Here is a 25,517-nt window from a genome sequence, read left to right as displayed (position 1 = left end):
CAGGCGACTTTGTGAAGATTTGATGTCTCAATTAGGGTATGAAATGTATTTATGACTGAAAGCTCTTTAATTGTGGGATACAAAATGTTTCTTTGAAAATAAAGTGTTTGAGTTAAAATCTGCAAAAATAATGGTTACAAGACAAAGGCATACCTAGCTTAACTTAATAGAAATTAAGTTTATGCATGTAATATATTTCAAGACAAGAGTCAGTTGCAACTTTTTCTTAGCTTTATAATTTAAAAAAAAAAGTTTTCACATAGAATTGTTAATTACTTTTGTGAATGGCAAACTACAAGTCAAAAAACTGAAAAACAATGCTATTTCTCTTTTATCTATTAATTTACCTATTTCCCAGGAATTTCGGAAACCAGTTGCTTACATCCGGCAAATAGTAAAAATCCTCTGAAGTGCAGAATTTCAGTATGAGTCAACAAGACTAACAATCAATTTTGATTTTTTGCTGACAAAATCAAAATCATTTTTATTAAGTGTTACAATCAAAACATTTCAGTAGCATAATTGTTTCTCATTATATGATATATTTCTGTTAAAAAATGCCTTCCTCCTGTGTCTAGTGGAGTTTTTTAAGTTTTTTTTTCTTTTATAAATTTCAGATTTATTTCACTGTTTTAAGACACTTGTTATATTCCAATGCCTGATTTTAAAAAAATCTTGTTTTTTTATTTTATTTTAAGCAACTTTAAATTATTACTTAAATAAAAATTCGAATTTTTATATTAGAGCATCACAACCATAAACTTTTTTTAATATAAATGTATGTCTGGGTTTACCAGACGTTCTGGATAGCACAGGTTTTAAGCCGTGATCTGGATTGATCTTCAGATTTCAAATATGTCTGGATTTAAAGATGATAATCCAAACTTAATTTTCTTTATATACTAGAAAAGTTACACTATGTACAGTACCAGATCTACGATTTTTTTGAGCCAGGGCAAATCTTGCTCTGGCTCAGAGAAAATGCTCTTATTTCTTCTTCTGCTTTTACCCATCTTTTTTTTTAATACAAGCCTATGTATATTAAGATTCAGCAAAAAAAATTAACTTGAATTCTGAAATTTTGAATTCAAATTATGTTTTTTTGCAAATCACAAGTTGCAACAGGGCCCTACTCATTGGGGCTATTGTTTCTACAAACAGCTCCTGTCCCCCCAAGCCTACACCTCCTCCTGGGCAGTTACGTGTGTATGTGTAGGGGTGCGTGCATTTGCATAGTCCTGTGTGTATGCACGTAGGCGTGTGTGTATGTGTGTGTGTGCGCGTGTGTGTGTAGGACATGGATGCCATTGACCAGGAGAAACGGATTCCAGGAGGCAGTGCTCGGAGCCGCGCCTGCAGAGGCCGGTGGTGCTGGTGCGCCTGGTCCAAGCTGAAAAAGGAACCAAATGCCAAGGACAGTGAACTGAAAGCAATAAGCAATCGTGATTGCTCAAAAAACACCCACTGAAATAGGGTGAATTTGCTGCCCCCCAGCACAAGGACTCCGGCTTGCTCCCCCTTAGACTGTGTGTTTCTGCTCACACTAGAATTGCCAGATAGTATTCTATGAAAATTGCCAAGTTATGTGTTATAGCTGTGCCAGCTTCCTGATAATTTTGATACCTGAAATTGTAGCCAGGCATGCGAAAATTTAGCACTTTCCCAGTATTTTTATGAGCAATATTTAATGAATGACTTGCTTAAAAATGATTACTATTTTTATAATGTTTCAATTTTGAGTTCTTATTCTTTTAATCAATAACTTCTGTATTACTTTGTACTAATCAATTGTATGATTTATACCAATTCGTATCTATGTAGTAATTAAACTCATGAATTTAAAGAGAACAACATTATAAAAGCACCTCTGTTACCTCTGTTATCGTTTTCCAAAGCAAAAAAAAATGTGTTCTTTCAATGTTTATTTGTGCTTAAAGGTACAATGTTTTAAGTAAATAGTAGCACAAAGCTGTTGATAGATTTTCAGTATTCAATTGTTTTTAGATTTTTCTTTCAGTTTCTTTTTCAGATATCGGATTTTTTAGATTATTTTGTACTAAAACTTAATGCGCTGTATTAAAAACTATATTAATTTTAAGCAGCACCGGGTCCCGGTTCAGTATGCTCTTGTGCTAGGGTATATAATGTTGGTATTGTAACGTAAACTGTAAGCACTTAGTGAGGAATGTTATGCTGCTATGAATCCGTAATACTGCTAATTATTACAGAAATATTAAAATGCTCTAGAGCTCTGGCTTGGTTGAGTTCATATTGAAGTATATCCATAGTTTCTATGGAAGAAGTTGTGGATTAATTAAAACATTAAAATTAAAACATCAGCTTAACTTCAGCTGCTTTCTTTCATTTTATCAAACAATTGTGTATTTAAAAGATTTTTGCACTTTGTCTTTTTAAGATCTTTTAAGTATTGAATTTGATCAGGATAAAAGTACACATGGACATAAACTGATTTCATCCGTTGTATTTATTTGAAATTTGTTTATTATTTATTAGAATCGTAATATAAAAGAAAAATATTTTTGTGTGCTAAAAATTATTTCAGTGAGATCATGGTTAAATTGTGTATACCTTCTTTTTCAGCAAAAGCTGAAAATGTATAAAGTTGTGCATAAATTATGGAAAATAAACATATTTTTATTTGTTTTCTGCAATATTTTTGAATTTGTGATGAAGAATCGGGCAGAAAAGTATGTGACATTCAGTTACACTTCAATAGCTTATACTTTGAAATCATTTTTCATTCATTTTGTCAAAATAATTGGAGTTAAAAATTTATTTTCCATCTAAAACTCGGAACATTATTGAACATTTATAATACTTTGTCAAAATAAGTAAGCTTTAGTAGTTTCCTCACTCTCTCTTTAATATTGTCTTTATTGTTTTGCAGTGCAGTTCACAATTGTAAGCATTTGTGTTTTTATGCTTATTTTTCATTGAATAAAGTATGCAATGTGAAATAGCTTGAAAAAAATAGTATTTCACAGCTGCTGTAGGAGAATCAGAACCTTTGCTGTGATATTTTCCCCTTTTAATTAGTTTTCAGGATGATTTCTTTAGTACAGCTTTCAATAAATGGAGTCTGAGTTTGAATGAAGTATTGTAACAAACAAACCTTAACATAATATCCACAAAAAGGATTTATTCAAATAAAAGGCATTTATGTGGGAAACTAAGATTAGTTTTATTTTTGAGAGAAAAAAAGTTAAGAAAAGCTTTATGCAACAATACTCCTTATTTGGCCAGCAAATTTTACAATTCTTATAATTTTTTTAAATATTTAGGATTAGTATCCTTTTGATTAATGCAATAAATGTTATGAAATTTACTTTAATTTTAAGTACTTTAAAACAATTCACCTTTATCTTCAACAGATACACAATTCATAGCAATGTTATACAAATACAAAAGTGACTACCAGTAACAGGCTCTGGGCCCAGCTAGACTGGTCCTACTCAATTTACAATCCCCAGTGAAGATCAATGACCCTCTTAAAACTATCTACTTCCTTGCTCATTACCACCTCTTCTGGTAAGCTGTTCCAAGGTTCCATGACCCTGCTCAAATAATAATTTTTCCTAATATCCATGTTAGCCTTATAGTTTTAATAAGTAAATGTAATAAAAACAGTAAATTTCAGTAATCTATCTCCGTCATGTATAATTATAATGAAAAAGTAAATACATAAATAATAATAAACAGCAATGTGCAGGGCTTTCAAAAAAGTTTGTTTCTTGCTTTCCCATCCTTAATGAATGGCCAATTTCACACATGAAGTATTTCATTTGATTACAACTTCAGCTATCATTTCAGCAACTTAGCCAGCCATCCACATATGTTTACCACATTTACCAGTAAAAATCACAATGCACTTATAGCGAGTTAATTAAAAAAAAATAAAAACTTGAGAGCTTTGTTCCTTTTATGAAATTTAAAAAATGAAATGATACTTTGTTTTGAAACTTATTTCTTTCCCCTGTAAGAAAAACTGCTAAAAAAATTTAACTCCCCGTGGCTTTGAGAAAGCTATGTCTTAAATATAAATGTGCGGAATTTTGATATTTCTCGATAGAATTTGCTTCCCCAGGCACCCTTTTTTTTGAATTTGATAATCCTTGACCCCCAAGCAAAAATTTGAAACGACGGCCCTGAAGAAAAGTTAAAAATATATATATATTTAAATTCTTTCGCGTTGAAGATGTATAAGCCTTTGACTTTAAAACCCCTTTAAAGATCCTCCCTTTCGCATTTCTTCGGCAACAGTTATGTTTTCGTGACAAAACATCGAATAGCTTCTTTCAGAAAAAATATTAATCTTGTTTATTTGACAATCTCACGAGAAATCAGGTCAGGGTAGCGCCATCTTTCTGCAGCAAATGAAATCTCGCATCTCCACGCACTTGGACGGGAATTAGTGGGTGAAGGTGTTTAATGTTAGGTGGGATCGATGATTTTCTCTTCTATTTCTCATGCGATTTTGGATTTTTTTGCTTTTGGAGATCAAATTTAAACAAAGGTGAGTGTGATACCCATGTTCAAATTCCATCAGTATTGTTGGGAAAATTTTAGAAATGCTTTGATCTGCCAGTGAGCACTTCTCCATTCCCCATTTTTCTTTCTTCCCCACCCTCATTTCCTATTGTCCTTTTGGTACAGTCCTTAGATGTTCAGCCGGTTCTGTGGCCTACTAACCCCACACACTATAGTAGGATTATTCGCCTTCAAATAATACTTGCATGAGACATCTTACATTTTATTAGAGAAATAATTGTCAAGGATAAAATGAAAAATGTCAACGCTTTCAATGTTGCTGACAAGACTACGTCAGACATCTTACTAATGGCGTCCTCGTTAGAGCGAAATTTTTCCTTCACAAATAATCAAATTGATAATCTTTTTATTTTAAACTTATGAATGCTGTTGCAGATACATATTTGCGAAACAACATTAAATGTATAATACAATCAAACATTTAAATTTATTCTGAAGCTTACATAGTACGTTGTAATCATTGAGATAAAAAAGTAAATATTCAATACTTGACTGATACACTGTTTACATCAACAAAGCTGTTTGTTTATATATCGTCAAATACTACTTTGGCTATGTTTTGACTACAAATAATTCAGCTTGGTTTTGAATAAATCAAAATTAATTCATTTTGCTTATTTTTTGCTGTTTTTTTCTATACACATGTACGATTTTAGGGAAATTAGTAATGTTTGAGTTTTTGTCTTTTTCTCCTTTAATCCCCCCCCCCCCCCCCATGAATGTTTTGCGCCAAATTATTTAGGATCATTTCAGAATAGATTAATTCATAACTGCTGAAATTTTAAAATATACTTTGTTCGTACGTTGATTTTTAACGAAATTACGACACTGCAATAAAATGGGGGAATATTAGCGAATGATTTGATAGTGTTTTCTCCTAAACGAACATTATTTTTCACTTTTTAGCAATATTTTTCATATGATATTCTAATTAAACATGATTATTTAAAAATAAACCGATTAATTCAGCTGTCTTTTGAATCGCGTGGTGAAGTAACTTTTAAATGTTCAGCATTTGCTAAAAGTTAAAGTAATACGATGCTTATTTATGTAATCTAAACGCCAATTATTTTCTTATTAAACGCCTTAATTTTTTCTATTGTTCTTTGATTTGGAAGTCCATGAAGAAAGTTAACTAAAAATCTATGAAGTAAAAGTAAATAACAATTGACTAATAAGCGTACAGGAAGGTACCTTTCTCATGCAGGCGTTTAGCCAAGTATAAGACTAACTAAGCATTATCTATTTTAATATAATGGATATTGGGTTTGCACATATTCATTATGATTTCAGTTGGGGCAGGGGTATTGAGTACTGGGTCGTATTTAGTCTGCTTCAGGTTCAGTCACATGGTCAGCCCTTTGAAAGACTTTTTTTTTTTCATTTTTTTCACCCCCTCCTCCCCTTTCGCACAAAGTACCACATTTCACCATTTCCCTTCCCCTCATCACATGTCAGTTTTTCACAAGCATATTTTAGGGGTAGGATTTATCCTAAAATTTTCTCTAAAAAAGAAAAAAGAAAAAACTATGCTGCTGCTGCCTTTTTTCTGAAGAGAGGGGGGGGGGATGCATTTAACCATAACATATGCTCAATGTAAAGCTGTTTGTTTTATCTGTACTTTTTAACTCTTGCAGTCATTCCTCTTCTGCAAAAAAGATATAAAAATCAAATAATAAGGAAAATAAAAACAGCTGGCAGCAGAGGTCCTCCCAGAAGAAGAGTTAGGGGAGGGGAATAGGATCTGATATTTTTGACCCCCCCCCCCTTGACAAGAAATGAAAAATAGGTAAACCATATTAGCGGATATATCGCTCCCTAATCTGGTTAACATAGGAACTTATTTTTTGCAAATTGTGCATAATGCTATGTACAAGGGAGTTAAAAAACTTTTGTTTCACGTAGATTATTTTGCATTAGACATTCATCAGTGGTTTAAATTATTACCAACCATGAAGGAAGATTTTCATTCCTGATCATATCCTTTTTACAACATGTTGAAACAACGTAGTTAACTCTTTGACCTGTATGTGATCGACTGATTGAGCAGTATTTAGTTATTGAATGTTATTTCTTAAAATCTATACCTGTTCAGTAGTATGAAGGTGGCAATATAGATAGATATAATAGAATTGCAAGTTCATTGAAAGATCAAATTACGTTTGTACACTTATATTCTGTGTCATTTCTCTCCGACCTGCTCAAAAAATATGTACAACGTTTATAGAAAGAAAGCCCAGTTGTTCCTTTTTTTAACCTAAAATTGAACGAACTTATTAGAAGTATGTTTTTAAAGTTCATGAAATCTAAAGTAGTCGAAGACAAAAAAATCTATTTCTGTAATAAAATGTTTATTTTTGTACTTATTATGAAGTCAAATTCATTAGAAGATTTTCCTTTAAATTGCCTGTTTAGATTAACCCAGAATCAAACCATAAGATAAAATATTTCTACTTTATAAAGTGCCACCGTGTCGAAGAATAAAAGATTGATTGCATGCTACTGTAGTTTTCAAGAATGAATTTGACACCTTTGATTGCCCACTGCAAAAATCAAGGTTATAAATTAGATTTAAGCTACCAGAGCTTAATATTTGTTGTACTAAAAATGTCCTAAATTTTTTGAAATCACTACTCCAACCCCTGATATTCTCATATAAAATGCATTGTCACTCTTATTGCCCCATCCCTTTTTCCCCTGTGTCACAAACTCCAAATTTCACCCCGCCCCCAATGCATAACATCATTTGTAGACAGCCATTAGGGGCTGAACCTATTTGTTGCTTTTTGAGTACTTAAAAACTGTCAAATATTCTTTTCAGCATATGGTGTCACAGTTTGATTTTGACTTAGATGGCAGCCAACTCACCTGAGCCATCCTCATCATCTGAGTCGACTCATCAACATGTTTCGGAAGAAACTCTTCAGAGGGAAGTTCGATCCTTTTGTGACGTATGTTTTTATTTCCGTACTCCCCTTTTTAGTTCCTTTCTTCTGACGTGGGAAACTTTTACTCAGTTCAAGCATGACCGCACTTGATTCGCTTACGCTTTACAAGACTGGACAATTTATGACTATTCTGTGTTAAACCGATACAACTTGTAGCCTAAGATGATCAGCGCTTGAAATTCTCGAAAAATGCGAAACTTCATATGTTGCCCATTTTGGCCGTAAGAGGTACTGAATCCAATCCTGTGTATCCACCAATCAATGGCAATGTTTCAAAGTTTGTTTATTTTTGATTGGCCATTTTAATTGTAAGAATAGAAAACAGATTGCCTGTAGCGCCCTCTTTGTTGCCATGAATTTCAGTGATAGTCACGGCTATAAGCGTAAGCGAATCAAGTGCGGCCATGGTCTAAGCTTAACAAAACCAAGTTACTGGTTTCTTTTGTAAAGGTCTTCGGGGGGGGGGGGATTATGATGAATCTTAAGACAGTAGAACCTCATTAAATGCAAGCTTATAGGGTATCCAGGGAATCCAAATCAATGAAAAGTATGAATTTAACAAAATAACCTATAACTTGAGTAAGATACAGAAACTACTGTACACAATATAAATTGTATTTTGAATTCAAGAGATTGAAATATAAAACTGCATAGGGAAAACTAAGTTTAGTATGTTCCACATACATTATTTTCCTTCCAATAAGCATCGGATGAAAAACTACTTTGAACATGATGATCCAGGCATCATCACACTTGATAAGCTCACTGGTTCGAAGGAACTAGTACTGATCTTTTGTTCTTACTTTGGTGGCCATTTCTTGGGCTGTACAGATTAAGCAAAGTTTAGTTTAAAAGTCCGAAATAATGAAGGTGTGGTGGCTGTACTTGTAAAAAATATTTGGTGTTTCTGCATCAAAGCAATCTTAAAGTTCAGTGGACAATTAATCGAAATGCATAGCTAAGATAATGGTAAAATGTCACCAAATTGAGTGCTGCCATAATTATTTTCACATTTTATGAGTTGGGAGAACTGTACTATCTTGGCATAATGCTAATTTCACAAGTACTTGCGGACATTTTTTAGCTGAATACATTGTCTTGCCAATAATTATCTTCATGAAACAAATCTTTCCGCTGTCATTGAGTCTGAACCACCTTTTTTTCTCTGGTGATAAGATGAGAAACGGTACTTTCAACATGGGTATGGCGGTTGACAAGACTGACTGATCCACTTTGTTAGACAATCTCTTTGTACATATGTTACTTTTTATGGTGATAGACAAGCAAAATGTTATACCTAAACTCAGAGGTTCCCAAACTTCAGACCTCTGCGACCCCCTTCGGAAAAATTACGAACTTCGCGAACCTCCCTCCCCCCTTTGGGCGCACAATAAATATATATGTATATTACAAAATGCAAACAATTACCACATAAGGGATTTACAAAATTAAACGAATAAGAATACTAAAACTAATAATAAGACTAAGTTGATGAAGCCAGAACTCCTCAGCAGTGGAAACTTCATCCTAAGGTCAACAGACCCAAAATTTTAAATTAAAAACTAAAGTGAGGATGTCCAGTTGCGAAAAAGCTAGCATTCAGGAATACATAGGGCTAAACGCACCATGTGCGAAGAATGAAAACAGATAGCTTGGAACTAGGACCTAAAACTATACACTGGGGCTTCGTAGCGACTATTAGAAGCCAATGGCTATCAATAATAGTCCTCCACTGTACCACCAACAGAAATTCAAAGGTCTTACCTAATATTCCAGGTGAGAGCTCAGTACCGTGTCCCGCTAGTCAGTGTTCATTCCAGTCGATAAAACGTAGATCCATTCAAATAAAAAGATATTTATCCATAAAAACAGTTCCGAAAAACAAGCAAAGTCGACCGAAAAACTAATTTCTTAAAGCATCATTAACTAAAGTCCATGTGTTGTGGTTTGCTAAAGAAAAGTCATTTCATTAGAAGCAGTTAAACTTTTTACAGTGAGGGAAAGTGTTGATCAAAGGCTATACCAGCGAAAATGTTTTTGACGATACTATTTGGGAAATTGTTTTCAAGTAATTTATTTTTAAGTAGAAACCATGATGTCGATTAAAATTTTTTTTACTGAGGCAAGCAGAAAAACTTTGCGGACTTTTAACTATGAAACGAAACTTGCGTCTTTTATCATAAATGGTGTTTTCACAGTCGGATTCAATATTAATCTCAATGTCAAGAAAATTAAAAATTTTACAATTAGAACTAGTCTTTTTTAATGTAAGGGAGTTATGATAGATTTTTTTGCTGAGTTCAGAAAAATTGGGTGCTAATTTTAGTTCTACCCTAGCTAACCTTTTCCTTTAATTTTATGAAAGGAAATTTTCTATTGACAGTACATCCTCCAGTACATGCAATATAGCCGCACCCAGCCGTGCGGGGGGCCCGCTACGCGGACCCCCCGGGCGGTGGAACCTAAGGCCTACGGCTAAGAGGTGGGGTGTGTGCGGAGAAAAGTACATGCAATATAGAGTAACATTGGGCAAATGCATTACATGTTAAACTATAAACAAAAAACGAGCTCAAACCTAAAATTAAAAGCAGGGGGTTTCGCCTCGACTAATTCGGAAAACACGTTCCGAAATAATTAGCCTTCCACGACTTTTGGTGTGGTCTTTTCAATATTTTTCACTTTTATTATAATTTTTATACAGTAGAAGACCGTTATAATGCACACTTTGGCACTAGAGCTTTTGCGTTATGCACGTTTTGGCATTACATAGGTCATTTCACAAATTTTGAAACTAATGTTCAGAATTTGTCTATATGTTAGAACTTCAGAAGAGGTTTTATCTGCAATGAGTAGTAAAGCACTAATTATAGAAATAGTCATTCACAAATAAATATGTTTCACAATCAAAAGAAAGTGAATTATGTTGCACTTCTGGTAGCTTCATGGTTTGCATAACAGCTGCATTTTCAAGAGCCATCTGGTTTTTCTCTTTATTGTGAAGAATAATTTTCATTTAAAAGCTTTGAGTTATGATGGAAAACTGTTTCAAAATTTAACAGGGGGATTTTTTAAACTACAAAACCTATTGTTTACTTTTGAAAAATTGTGTGGTTTATAGAGAATTGCGTTATATAGGTCGGCATTATAAAGGTATTCTACTGTGTATATATATGTATATATATATATATATATATATATATATATATATATATATATATAATATATATATTTGACACAGTTGGATCTAGGTTGGTTTAGGAAACTTTGCCTAAACCGTTGAGGTAATTTTTTTATAACATAAGTGGTAAAGTGGGTTGTATGCAACCTAAACATTACGTTTCTTGTGAGCTACACTAAATTAAGCAAATTGAAGTTGAAAATTTTTTAATGAATCTGTATTATTTATTTTAAACAAATACAACTGTTATACTTTGTCGAGTTATTAAGCAAAATAATGAAGAAATCTATATGTTGTTAATATATTATGTCATTTCTGTTTAATATTTTATTTTCAGGTGAATTATGTAAATGAAGACAGTGGCATTGGATTTCAAGGAGGGAATTTTGTGAATCACTTTAAAGCTGATGCTGCATTGCCTACTGTTGTAAGCTATGGGCATTTTACTATAGATCCTTGCAGTAGTTCTGTTACTTACGCTCAGGTAACTACTAATGCTCTCCTTGTTTTTTTTTTTTTTTTTGCCTCCAATTCTTATTGATGAATGTATTTTTGTAAATTGAGTGCTTTATGTTCACATAGTCATACTTGCCAACTGTACTGTTTTTAACGAGCAACTCCCATTTTCCATCTCCCGTTTTTGCTGCTTTTTTAGTCAATCACCAATAAGTTTCACTTTCGTCTCAATAGAAGGTGCCCTTTTATAGTCAACCAATATCAGGGAATAAGAATTTTTCCAATTAATAATTCTTTTAGTAAAAAATAATTTTTTGGAAGCTTTCCACATAGTTTGTTCAACGAAGCATTTGCAGAAAATTGCAGCAGATTTCAATCTTTTTGCACCTTGAAAATATTTCAATTATTTTGAAAGTTTGAAGTTATTTTAACATGTGCTACCCTATACCTACTTATTTTATATTTTATTTTCATTATGTATTGAATTTTTCTTCTTTTGGATTTTAGTAATTAAATTTTTATAGCTACTTTTTTGGTAGAGACTGGGGAATGTATAAAACTTTAACCCATTCTTTGCCCCGGCCGATACAGGATCGGCCGCGCAGTTTGTGTTAATACTGCCCCGGCCGATTCAGGCTCGTCGCAAGAAAATGGTTCCTAACTGCCTTCGACGAACCTGTGTCGTCACGGCGTTTCTAGCAGTTTTTGCCTCGGCCGAATATGTGTCGGCGATCCTTCCAGGGGCAGAACCCTGTTATTGCGCTTCTCTGTTGGGTTCTGGTGCTTTTAGGGAAGCGGTAATCAAGATCTTTTCCTTAGACAAAAGGGATGTAACTTATAGTATTTCACGAAACTTGTTGTAATTTATTTTATTTTACTAAGATTTATTTATTACTTATTTATTTATTATTTATTTATTATTTACTAAGATTTAACCTTTCAAGTACTCCTGGATGGGACACGTATAATGCTTGAAATAATCAGGCATTATATTTTTATCTTTTCGTGGAAGCTTTGCTTCTTAGCATTCTGGCATTTGAACTCCTGATGAACAAGTGTGAAAATATTTCCTTACACATTTAGCAATATTTCTCCTTACACATTTAGCAATATTTCTATGCCTGAATAAAGCAAAAAAAAAAAAAAAAAAAACAGAATTTTTTTTCTTGTTATCAAAAATCCACCTTCTTACACAAGCAACCTTCACTAAATTGTTCAAAATCCTCAAATTTTATAATTTATTTTACACAACATTTTTTAAAAATTATCTTACACATCTTAATTTTGTACGAGTATGCTTTTTTTTAATTATAATGTGTTTACTACGCTTTTTATTTATTTGTATACTATTATTATTTTTTATTATTTATTTATTTTTAAATCGTGATATTTTCAAACTAAAATTTTAACTTTTTATATTCACGGCATCCTTTGATTTATTTTTAGTGATACAGTTTTGAATACTTTTAATTTCGCAAACAAAACTTATTACGACCGCATTGATTATACGTAATAGTTGACCATGCAAAACATAAAATATATACTATAGTACAAATGAAATTATAATATCTTGAGTTCTTTTCGCTTTTCTCAAACGAAACGAAACATTCTTTTTCTCCCTTTCTTTTTCAGATTTTATTTATTGTTTTAAAATAGCTCCAATGTTTTAATTGCACATTCTTTTATGAGATTTAAAAAGTAGAAATAAAATATTTGGTTTCGTTTCAATAATCAAGTTTCCTTAATTAGTAAATAATCCTAGGAAACTAACTAAAATTTATCCAAATATGTTTTAAAATAAGAAAAACAATCCAACTCGATTTCAAGCAAGATTTTCTTTTTTTTTTTTCTTCTGAAGACGTGTTCTCAAACATAAGCAGTAAAGCATGCTTTGAAATTCCTTTCTGATTCAAACTGTTTTGTTGTAAGAAAATAATGTGGAAGGGTTGACCGCAAGACACCAAGGGGGATATCTCCTTAGGGAATCCTCCGCCCAGGCAGTCTCTGTTATTCCTCTCTCAGCTGGGGGCTTTTAATTGCATGCACAAAAGTATCCTTTAGGGAAATAGGGGATTAGCCGCAAGTTTTGATCTTTTGTAATCATTTATCTTTAAAATACTTCCCACGCTTGAGCAACTGATATCTGGCAGGACATCTGGACACTCAGAAGGGATTTAAAAGTCATCGCAATTGCGATAAAAGAACCGAAAAGCAAAGAGATGTCTCTTTGTTTATTGGTCGTTTTGAAGGGTCACAATGTATCAAAAGGCACCGAAGAATACTTTTTATCCGCTTAGAAAATCATTCCCACAGTTAAAGCGTTTTTGTCCATTCAAATGCTCCCCTTGCTCACAGGTTGGATCGATCAGTCAATTGTTTGAAGAATGTTTTGTTGAGCCCTTTTGAAAGGTGGTTCATCTTACATTTAACAGTTTTGATTTCTTAAGTGTATAAAAAGAAAAGAATGATATACTGAGATAAAAGTAAAAAGAAAAATAAATCAATAAAATAATTAGTGTTATAAAAATAATTGCTTTTCGTCCTATCCTCTATTGTTTATTATTTTTCCGTTATGTACTGTGTAAATTTAATGAATATTTCAGCACATATTAGCAACCTTGTGTTTTATTGCACTATTTAATTCAGTGACAAAAAACTAATAAAGCGTAGCGATTTTCGAATGCAAGCTGAACAGCAAAAACAACATTAAAATCCCGAGAGCAAAATGGGGAGAAAAGCGCTATTGAAACGTAGCAAAAAGCTACTCCGTTCGTTATCTGCGGCATGCGCGTTAAGGGGTTTCGGGCTGATCATTGAATGGGTTAAGCAAATTCACTCCTTATTATCTGTTTTTCCTGTTCAGTACATTTTTTTTTTTTTGCTGCTACCAAATTAGCTTACATCAGCGAAAAATCCCCATTTCACTTTAAATTTAGTATTCATGTTATTAAAAAGCATAATTTAATCATTCTGTTGTGAAGCTATGTTGCTAGTAAATTACCTATATACCTAGTAGAGAGCTTATATACCTACCCTAGAGTAGAATCTCCTGTTTTTTTATCTTTGAAGGTTGGCAAGTATGCTTAGTGCACTCACTAGTCACTACACACTGATGATTGCTTTTAGCAAGATTAGTTTATCAAGGCCAGAGTTGACATAGTTTTTACCACCTTTGGAAAAACCTGTTTTCTTGGTTTTTTGCAGGCATCGCAGCGTTCCTATATTCCTATATTTTCCTATATTTCTGAAAAAGTTCCTATAATTCCTATATTTTCCTATATTTTCAGTTTCCGATTCCTTTTTTTTTTTTCCCCTCGACTTTTGGCTACCGCCTTTTCCGCGATCCACGTGCAGCCGCCATTTTATCTTTCCTACTGTGCAGGGCTCCCAAATGGTTCGCTTTTCCCGCCAAAGTCCGTGTTTTATGGTAAAGTCCGCTTTAGACTTTTAACATTATGGTCTGATTAGTTCGCTTTTATATTGTTTTTACTTAAATATCAGATTTTAAAAGTTTTTCATTTCGTTAAAAGTTACTGTTCTCCCAAGCACGCCGCCGCAGCGCGTGTTAAACAAAGTTCGTACGCCCATGAAAAACCTTGAAAAGTTCTTGGGGGGGAAAAATAAGGTCACACACACACACACACACATTTTCTAGTGTTTGAAAACCTTGAAAAAGTATAAAAAGTTTCTTTATTGCTTGAATTTATTTATTGTTTGGATTGTGCTTGTAATTCTTTTAAAAATATTTCATTAGTGCAATTTTCTGAACATATATATTCGATATGATTTATCGCGAAAAATTGCTTTCGTGTTTGAGGTTTCAATCCTTTTGCATCTTGTTAATATTTTGATTCTTTTTACAATCCAAAGTGATTTTGACATGTGCCTACTTTAGCTTAGCTTATTTTTCATTTTGGAAACCATGGCAACATTGAACTTACTCGGCTCGGACGCGGAAAAATGCTTCTCGCTTTTGAAATTTCAATCCTTTTGCATCTTGTAAATATGTTGATGTTTTCCACAATTAGAAGTTATTTTAGTATATGCTACTTTAGTTTAGCTTATTTTTCGTTTGATTTTGATAAATAACGAAGGAAATATTTTGGAAACCATAACAATAACATTGAGCTTATTCGGACTTCGCAGAAAATTGCATCTCGCGTTTGAAATTTCAATCCTTTTGCATCTTGTGAACATTTTGATGTTTTTGGCAATTTGAAGTTGTTAAATTATGGTACATTTATCTTTACCATTGTGGCAACACAGTACTTTTACTATATTTGAAATGGTCGTTGCTGTAGTTTCGTTATATTTTCGTTGTTGTCCTTTTCTAAATAAATACAAGTAAAAATGCATCTGGATCTCTAATTATTCTTCAAGCAACATAACAAATTCACGGAGCTCACTTAACATGGTAGCAGAAGCAGTAGTTATTGAAAACTATCGAAGATCAAGAAGATTTGTTAGTAAGTTGCTTTAGAAACAGTGGTATAAGAGAAAGAAAACTAATATGGCGTATGCAAGAAGTAGTGATATTGGTATACCGCTTTTCGATGGTTCAGATTACTTTAATTGGAAAACACGAATGATGAAATTTTTGCAGTTCAAAAAGTGTAAGGAAGTGGTTCAACGGACAGTTAATGCTAACGATGATCGAGCAAAATGGGAAGAAAAAGATGTTAAAGCAACAAATTATATTTATGGCGCTATCACAAATAAGCAATTGGAATACATCCATGAATGCGACTCTGCGTTTGAAATTATCGCCAAATTTGACACAATGTATTTAAAAACTTCCACTTCTTTGCTAATTGTACGTAGAAATAATTTAGAAAACGTGAAGTTAAAGAATTATCCAGATTTAAGTTTATTTTTCGATGACTTTGAAAAGTGTGTGAACGACCTTAAACAAGCCGGTGCTACCGTAACGGAACAAGAGAAATTGAATTATATGCTAAGAGCATTACCATCAAACTACAGCCATATTGGCGATTTAATCGACGTTTTACCGGAAAAGGATAGAACAGCTGAATATTTGAAAAGCAAAATTAAAGCGAAATCGCTCGAGGAGAAAAATGATTGTGACGAACGTGCGCCAATGGAAAGATCAAATGCTTTTAAAATTGAAACAAAGAAATCGGGCCCACGAGGAAATATTTGTTACAATTGTGGAAAAGCTGGACATATTAAAAAGAACTGTTGGTACGGCAACAGCAAAATGAATTATCATGGCAGGGGTTACAAAAATTATCGCGGACGAAGCCTAGCAAATAATCAGGAACGAAGTCAAAGTTTTGGTAATCATCGCGCACGTGGAGCGAACTTTAACCACAGTGTAAATAATAATCAGTTAGAAGAAAGTTTCCATACTACAATAATTGAAAGCAACATGTCAAGCTCTGATGAAAGTATTATGACAAAGAGAAATGAAATTAACTGGTTGCTGGACAGTGGGTGTACCGATCATATAATAAATAGTGATGAATATTTTGAAGAGCAAGTAACATTGAAGGACCCAATTAAAGTAAAAGTTGGAGACGGAAGGTTGTTAGAAGCGACAAAGGTTGGAAATATTAAAGTCTCTTTTCCTGTTTATGACATTGAATCGAAAGTAACTTTGAAAAATGTATTTTATGTTAAAGAAATGAAGGCAAATTTATTAAGTTATTCGAAGATTACAGACAATCATAAAATAGTTTCAAAAGGACGGTTCTCAAAAATTTATAATTTTGATGGCACATTATTAGCAATAGCGAAAAAAGAGGAAAGATTATACAAAATAGTAAGTTATGTTTCAAATAAAATATTTGCGAATGTTACCAATAAAACACTAACATAAAAAGAAAAGCTGCATCGTACATTTGGACATGTAAATTTTAAATATTTGGACATTATGTGTAAAAATCAATTATTAGAAGGAATACCTAAAGAAATAGAAACAGAATTTATGAAGTGCGCTATATGTATTGAAAACAAGATGCATAATTTACCCTTTAAGAATAATAGAAGAAGAGCTGAAGATATATTGGAGATTGTACACACTGATGTAAATGGACCTCACAGAACTACTGGATGCAATGGGGAGAAATACTTCGTTACTTTTATCGATGATTATAGCAAATTGGCAAAAGTTTGGTGTATTAAGACGAAGGATCAAGTCTGTGATTGTTTTATGGAATATGTAAATGAAGTTCAAAATTTAACTGGAAAGATAATAAAAGAGTTGAGATGCGATAATGGTAAAGAATATATGAATAACAAGGTATATAACTTTGCAAAAGAAAAAGGAATACAGATAAAGCCATGTCCACCATATGTACACGAATTGAACGGCACAGCCGAAAGATATAACAGAACAATAATGAATATGGCTAGATGTCTCCTAGCAGAAGCAAAAGTTGATCGGCGTTATTGGCCTGAAGTAGTTAAAACAGCTGTTTATCTGAAAAACAGGACATTGACAAATACTGTACAGAGGAAGACACCTTATGAAATATTTTTTGAAAAAAAACCTTCTGCAAAAGAATTAAAACTATATGGCAGTAAAGTGTATGTCAGAGTACCAGATGAACTAATAGAAACCAAATGGGATAAAAAGGCTGTATTTGGAATTTTGCTTGGATATACGGAAGTTGGATACAGAGTTTTGGTTAATAATAGAATAATAGTTGCCAGGCATGTTGACATTGTTGAAGAAGACGGTATGTGTGTAAACTATGGTGATGAAGATGACAGTCATGATACAAATGATAGGACACTATCTGAAGAAGTGTCAAATGGGCAAAGTAGTAAAAAGAGTTTCAAAGACAATGCAAAAAATGATGATGAAATTAAAAGTCAAACGAGACCGAAAAGGCAAGTCAAACCACCCGTTCGATTCGATGAAGAATTCGGATATTATTGCGTTTATGTGAATTTTTGTAATGCTACAATTCCAGTTAACTTCGAGGAGGCGATAAAATGCAATGAGGCTATTCGACGGAAAGAGACGAAGGACATAGATATGAACAGTCTTGTCAAAAATAATTCTTGGACACTAGTGAGTAAACCAGAGGATAAGGGCACTGTATATGTGAAATGGGTGTTCAAAAGAAAACAAGAAGATATTACTGATACGAAGTCAACTACCGGATTTGAAATTGAATTATTTGGCAATCCGGTTTATTGGAAATCTAAAAAACAAAATTGCTTAGCTAAGACATCTACTTTTGCAGAATATATTGCATTATCTGAAGTTGTGACAGAAGTAAACTTTGTAAGAAATGTTGTTAATGATATTATTGTTGAAATTGTTAAGATTGATTCAGAGTCAAACATTGTTGATATCTTTACTAAGTTCAGAAAAATGTTGAAATTGATATAAATTTTGTTTTTGGTAGAAAACTAAATTGTATTGATGTTTAGTTCAACGTTTTGGATTTATATGTAAAAAAAAAAGTATATTATTTAATAATTTGGACATTTTGTGCAAAAACGTTGAACGTAGTAAAAAAAATATATTTCTGTTATGTTTGTTATTGGAAAAGATAATTGTAAGGAGGCGTGTTAAATTATGGTACATTTATCTTTACCATTGTGGCAACACAGTACTTTTACTATATTTGAAATGGTCGTTGCTGTAGTTTCGTTATATTTTCGTTGTTGTCCTTTTCTAAATAAATACAAGTAAAAATGCATCTGGATCTCTAATTATTCTTCAAGCAACATAACAAATTCACGGAGCTCACTTAACAGAAGTTATTTTGATGTATGTTTCTATAGATTGGCTTATTTTTCGTTTAATTTCAATAGTTAACCAAGGAAATATTTTGGAAACCATAACAATAACATTGAGCTTATTCGGACTTCGCGGAAAATTGCATCTCGCGTTTGAAATTTCAATCCTTTTGCATCTTGTGAACATTTTGATGTTTTGACAATTGGAAGTTATTTTGACATATGTTTTTATAGATTAGCTTATTTTTCGTTTAATTTCAATAATTAATGAAGGAATTATTTTGGAAGCCATGGCAATATTGAACTTACTCGGATTTCGCGGAAAAATGCTTCTCGCGTTGGAAATTTTGATCCTTTTGCATCTTGTAAATATTTTGATGTTTTCCACAATTGGAAGTTATTTTAACATATGCTACCTTAGTTTAGCTTATTTTTCGTTTAATTTCAATAATTAACGAAGGAAATATTTTGAAAACCATAACAACATTGAGCTTATTCGGAATTCGCGGAAAATAGTTTCAATCCTTTTGCACCTTGTAAACATTTTGATGTTTTTGACAATTGGAAGTTATTTTGACATATGCTACTATAGATTTGCTTATTTTTCGTTTAGTTTCAATAATTAACGAAGGAATTATTTTGGAAGCCATGGCAACATTGCACTTAATCGGATTTCGCGGAAAAATGCTTCTCGCGTTGGAAATTTCAATCCTTTTGCATCTTGTAAATATTTTGATGTTTTCCACAATTGGAAGTTATTTTGACATATGCTACCTTAGTTTAGCTTATTTTTCGTTTAATTTCAATAATTAACGAAGGAAATATTTTGAAAACAATAACAACATTGAGCTTATTCGGACTTCGCGGAAAATAATTTCAATCCTTTTGCATCTTGTAAACATTTAGATGTTTTTGACAATTGGAAGTTATTTTGACATATACTACTTTAGATTAGCTTATTTTTCATTTAATTTCAATAATTAACATAGGAATTATTTTGGAAACCATGGTAACATTGAACTTACTCGGACTTCGCGGAAAATTGCTTTTAATGTTTGAAATTTCAATCTTTTTGAATCATGTAAATATTAAAATATTTTACCCAATCGAACGTTATTTTCCCATATTCCAACTTAGATTAGCATGTTTTAGGTTTAATTTAGTAGAAAATAAATAAATTTATTTTATGGGAAGCATGCCAACATTGAACTTGGTTCGTGAAAATTTGCTTCTCTGAGCTTTCAATCGTTTTGCATCTTATAAATATTTTTATATTTATGGCAATTAGAAGTTATTTTGACATGCTACGTCAGATTAACTCGATTAAATTTTTACTTAAATAACTAAAAAATTAATATTTTTTGTGTTGTTTAATTCAAGCTTATTTAGTTTTCCAAACATTATTTTGATTATCATTAGCTTATTTTCGGTTATTACTGTTTTTTTGTGTGGGAGGGGGAGGGGTATTAAATTTAAACAATTGAGCACATAACATTTTAAAGTAGCGTCTGTATATGAAACAAAGTTGAATTGTGTAATTATATGAAGTTGAATTTGTACATCATTTCATTGTCATGATGCCTGCTGCTGTTGTTGTCGTGTGCCAAGTAGGCTGGCAATTTGAGGTGCACTGCTTCACTTTTCCAACTGTAGAGTAATTTGGTGTGAAGTCCGACTTCTACAGTACACATGCCATAAGGACCCGTTTATAGGGGACAAGGACAGGAGAGAGAAAGTACGTCCATGCCCAAGCCGGGATTCAAACCCGGACCTTCCTATCGCAGTCAGACTTCTCTGACCACTAGACAAGGCAGGCGGCATGATGCCTGCTAAAGGGGGGAATTTGTTCCCCCCCCCCATAAAAGTTCAAAGCACTCATGGCCCTGCAATCATGGATTATTTTTTTTTTAATGTAAGCTTTATGATTCTTGAAAATATACTTTGAATATGAAAATTGCAAAACTATGCCTCATGTGATCTGCTTCTCTTTGTGATTGAGAATTTCAGACATTTTTAGGGAAACTTTCAATACAGTAGATCTGTTTGGTGTGTGATGGATTCATATCGGTGGAGAAGGGATATAAATGCTATTAAAGAAGCATTACAATACAGAAAAACACAAAAATAATTTTAAACTATAGAAAGATGAAGCACAGCTTCATCTATCCTTCAGTGAGACTACCAGCATCCCTGGTTCAATTCAAAATGTATCATTACGCCCATTTAGTTCTATGGAGGCTGCCTTAAGTGCTGCGCTAAGTGCCTCTCCCCCCCCCTCCCATCCAAATGTTTGTGTAAATAATATTATTCAATGGATAAAAAGATCAGTTGTGCAGAAGGTGATAAAGGAATTGTATCATTAAAAATCAGTATTATGGTTAATTAACAAATTATTTTCAGGGATTTAGCAGCAGGCAGCTAATTTGCCTTTTGATGCTTCCTTGTGTTTAAATGAATGTTCCTCTCAAGATCCTCTTTTTAATCCTAACTGGTCCTCTTTAGTCCTCTTTTTGATTGAAATTGGTCCTCTTTTACTCTTTTCTAAAACTAAAATGTGTTGGGAGCCCTGCATTAGTTTCTAGAAAAGTGAAATTTTATCTGCACAATTGCATTCGATCCTCATTGATTTGGAGGCTTTGGTATGAACTTAAAAGAACCGGTTTTGATTACTAAAATGCAGTTTCCTAACGACTTCTCATTTATTTATTTTGAAGTAATTTAAAAACCTATTTTAACTTAAATTTTCCAAAATGCATGTTTTTGTAAACAAGTGCAAGGTTCTATTTATTAATTTTTTTTATGAAAGTAGTAAAAACTAACCCCCCCCCCCCCTTCACTTTTTGTACTTTAAAACTTTGGGACAGTGGTGGCCACCAAGTTTTTTAGGTCTGGATTATTTTGCTTTAATGACCAAATATTTCTAAATCAAATATATATTTTACTGGGTGTCCTTCAAAGTCATGGGAAATCGTGGATTTCAACTATGATCGAATTTGGTACTGAAAAGTCAGGATTTTCAGGGGGGAAAAATGGTCAAAAAGTATCATATCAGAGATTTTTCTGAAAAAAAAACAGAGTATACATTTAAATTTTTAATTTGCATACATTTAAATTTTTACCTGAACACTTTTTCTAGAAAAGAAAAGGAAATTCACAATAATTTCTTTTTCACAAAAATAAAGAAAATTCACAAAAAATATTTTGCTTTTTCGCATAACGGGGACTTAAAAAATGAAACCTGGATTGACCCCTGATATTACTGTGACATGTGACTTTGATTTCAGCATAGCACATGTTTCAACAACTTATAAAACTTTAAGTTTGGCTTTTACTGCATTGTCAAGTGATAACATAAATTAGAACAGAACTTCACGAATTGCATTCTACTGTACAGCTTGCCCATCGCAGTATCGGATCATGCAAAATCTTTCATTAAAAATTAGATTAGTGACACAACTATTTTAAGAAAGATGTGTTCATCTACAAAAAGTTTCGTCTATTTTTTTTTATTTTTAAAGAAGTATGCCTTAATATGTTTAGTACAAATTACAGTTTTACGCTCTTTTACTGTTTGTAAAATTGATTTTGTGTGTATTTTTAGACTTATTTATGCGTATGTATTGCACTTATGTCAGGTTGTGTAATTACATGTTTTTAATCGAATAGTAGTATTGCATTTTGAAAAAAAATGTCATACTGGCGAGCTTTGTTATTGAAATTCCTGTATATCCTTTTTGTTTCAAAATATTCCTATATTATTTCGAAAAATTCCTATATTGTTTGCAGAAAATTCATATATTTTCCATCGAATTCCTATATTTTTTTCAGAAAATTCCTATATTTTCCATCGAATTCCTATATTTTTTTCAGAAAATTCCTATATTTTCCTATATTTTTGTTGGCAAATGTCACTTCTATCCCTGTTTATTGTGTACAGTTACAGCATTAGAGATTATTAGAAAAAACAATGAGTCTTGCCGACCAGTAAGCAGGAAGATTACTGGTCTGAAAGCAGGATGACTTGGTCCATTTAACACGAAATGTAGCTCAACTTAAAATATATTTCTACCTAAATTTATAATCATTTTATTTTTGTCTTATTTATTTTTAAAAAAATCATCAAGTAACTTTAATTTAAAATTCCCTTAAACAAAATTATTGCAAATGCAAAAATTAAATTTAAAAATTGAAAATAATGTGAAATTTTATAATTGACTCGGACCACTGGTCCCACAGACTACTAAATTTGATTTCATGGTGATCCAAAGCAATTATCACTGGTCTCGGATCAGCAGACCCCCAATGATTTCAAAATTTGTGTAAGTAATAAATGTATGATTTTCTTTTTAAAGTTCAAGTTTTATGGTATTTTTTTCCTCCAGGGATCATTACCATCATATTCTTCTGTTAGTCATGTTTCTACTAGCAATCAGGATGACTTTAATGAAGCAACGGATCTTGAAGGGTCTCATGATCAGGAAGCCTTTCTCTCGTCAGAAGAAACAAAAAGAAATTTGCAGTCTGTTCCAAATGCTCAGGTAATATGCAAAATGTTGTTGCTTGTTATCTTTCTCTTTCTATCAATTATAACAGCACTGTAAACCTGAATGACCTATTTTTCACTGCTGTTGGTCATAGATGCATACTTCCAGGTATAAAGATGGTCAAACTGAAGTACATAGTTAAGATACTAAAAGTTCGATTCAGAAAAAGAAATAATGTTAAGATATGCAACCTAAATTTGTGTATAACCCAGCCCCACACTACCCAATCCCTATAGTTATGTTTAGTTTATCTGCCATAGAAAACAATACAAAAACCAAAAAACTTGAAACATATACATGCTCAAATTTCTAATGCTAAGTGTTAGAATTATCAAAACTGGAGATGGGAACGTATGGGCAAGTTGCCCTATCAGGCTTACAGCGAGTTTTAAGACTAGGTTTGATCATGACATAAATAAAGTGTCAGAGTAAGAAAATAACATACATTTAGTTCATTTACTGTGTCTGAAAAATAAATACAAATGTTACACATGAAAACAGAATGTACAAAAGCTCACAGAAGCATTTTTCTTTAACCTAAGATTTGCTATCAAGATAAAAAATTTTTTTTTTCAGTTTTAGAAATATTAAAAAATTTAACGGTTAAAGTAAATAATTCACAGGTAAATTTAGAAATTTATAGAAGATGGTTTCCCTCTTTTTGAAATTTAATAATTCTTCTATTTGGCCAATAGTCATTATCTGTTAATTATGTATTTTGGAAAATATTAAATAAAATTCAGTATAATAAAATGACGGTTATTGCAAAAAACAATTTGGTACTTACTTCTACTATTAAATTGTTCAAGTTGGAAAGCAACTGTTTTTTCTCTCTGAAAATTTTTCAAAATCAGATTTTATAATTTTTTGGTTATGATAGTAGGAAGTGAAATGCTGTATTATAACAAAGATTACTTCCACCCTGGATTTTGAAAAAGAAAAAGCATAGTATATGTATCAATTATAGCAAATTCTTTTATATTTGATAGTTAAACTGTCTGACCATAACCGGTGAAATGCAGAAGCAATGTTAAATGCTAAACAGCAATTTTCAAAGCAATATCATGAACATTAACACTGCTGCGTCATTTAATAAGCGAACAATGCATGATATTATTTGGTAATTTAGTATTCAGTTCTCAATTTAGCCCCACACTTTAATTTATGGACCAATTAAAACAAAATCATCATTGTATGGTGATGACTGATAGATGTACATCCCTACATTGTCTGAGCTAAACGTCGATGACCAGTCAGAGACAAAGACATGGCATCTTAGAAATTACATATGAATGATGATTCTCATGTATATTGAACAAACGCCAATGACGAACTCTGGAATGTGCAGATATTGAGTGAGTGCCTTAGCCTGTAAATTCTTCCGTTCTTAGTCCAGGGGGTTTGCACAAATATTTTGGGACGTGTTCTTACTTGCCAACTTTTATGGATCATCGTTAAAATTTATGGATGTCACTTAAACTTTACGGACTTACAGATAGACCCCGGATTTTTACAGTTTTTAGCTATAATTCGCTTTTAAACTTTTTTCAATCAAATCATTAGTTTGGTCAAAAAAATCCTCCAAAAAAAAAAAAAAAAAACTTAGATTCCCTTGAAAAGTAGCCAAATAAAGTGTTCCGTTCCCCCAAGCTACGTCCTAAACACAACTGGCCATTATGCCTTGTCGTTTCTTCAAAGCATTTATGCGGCTGCGGTGTTGCCAGATTGTGTCAAAATCACCCAATAGGTAATTTTTGTTCTCTAGCTGGCAGCAGAAATAAGTTGTTTCATTTCAATTCGCTTGCTCTTTAGAAATATCTGGCAACCCTAGCCACTCCCTGCTTTATTCATGTCAGCTCATTGGTTGGCTTCGGAGCTGTTTTCGATCCGTGGGTAAAGAATGAGGTGCTGTGGTGTTTGTTTTGCAATCGCATTGTAGAAATGGAATCTGAAAAATCGAGGAAATGTTATTTTCAAATGGATAAACTGCTCAATTTCCGTGTATAAAAAGCTGAATAAGAAAGGGAGAAAATATATATATTGCGATATTTGTGTGAGGGACTTTATGATTTCTCATGGCGGTCAAAATGATGTAGATAGCCATGT

General features: G+C 32.5%; 1 protein-coding gene across 5 annotated transcripts in view; it reads left to right on the top strand.

Moving 5' to 3' along the window:
• The first annotated feature begins 4,410 nt into the window (after positions 1–4,410).
• Positions 4,411–25,517, top strand: part of LOC129229679 (PR domain zinc finger protein 10-like) — a 138,155-nt gene continuing 117,048 nt past the window's right edge. For 2 of the 5 annotated variants that reach the window (XM_054864067.1, XM_054864061.1), the window contains exons 1-4: positions 4,411–4,534; positions 7,391–7,520; positions 11,033–11,179; positions 23,250–23,405. In XM_054864067.1, the coding sequence (XP_054720042.1) occupies positions 7,422–7,520; positions 11,033–11,179; positions 23,250–23,405 (402 nt within the window). In that variant the 5' untranslated portion in view covers positions 4,411–4,534; positions 7,391–7,421. The remainder of the gene's footprint in view (positions 4,535–7,390; positions 7,521–11,032; positions 11,180–23,249; positions 23,406–25,517) is intronic. The other 3 variants (XM_054864054.1, XM_054864049.1, XM_054864041.1) reach the window with 2 other exon arrangements.

This window comes from Uloborus diversus, chromosome 1 (genome assembly GCF_026930045.1).
Source record: "Uloborus diversus isolate 005 chromosome 1, Udiv.v.3.1, whole genome shotgun sequence".
Lineage (NCBI taxonomy): Eukaryota > Metazoa > Arthropoda > Arachnida > Araneae > Uloboridae > Uloborus > Uloborus diversus.
The sequence above is the reverse complement of the archived record's forward strand: the minus strand, read 5'-3'. Positions and strand labels throughout refer to the sequence as shown.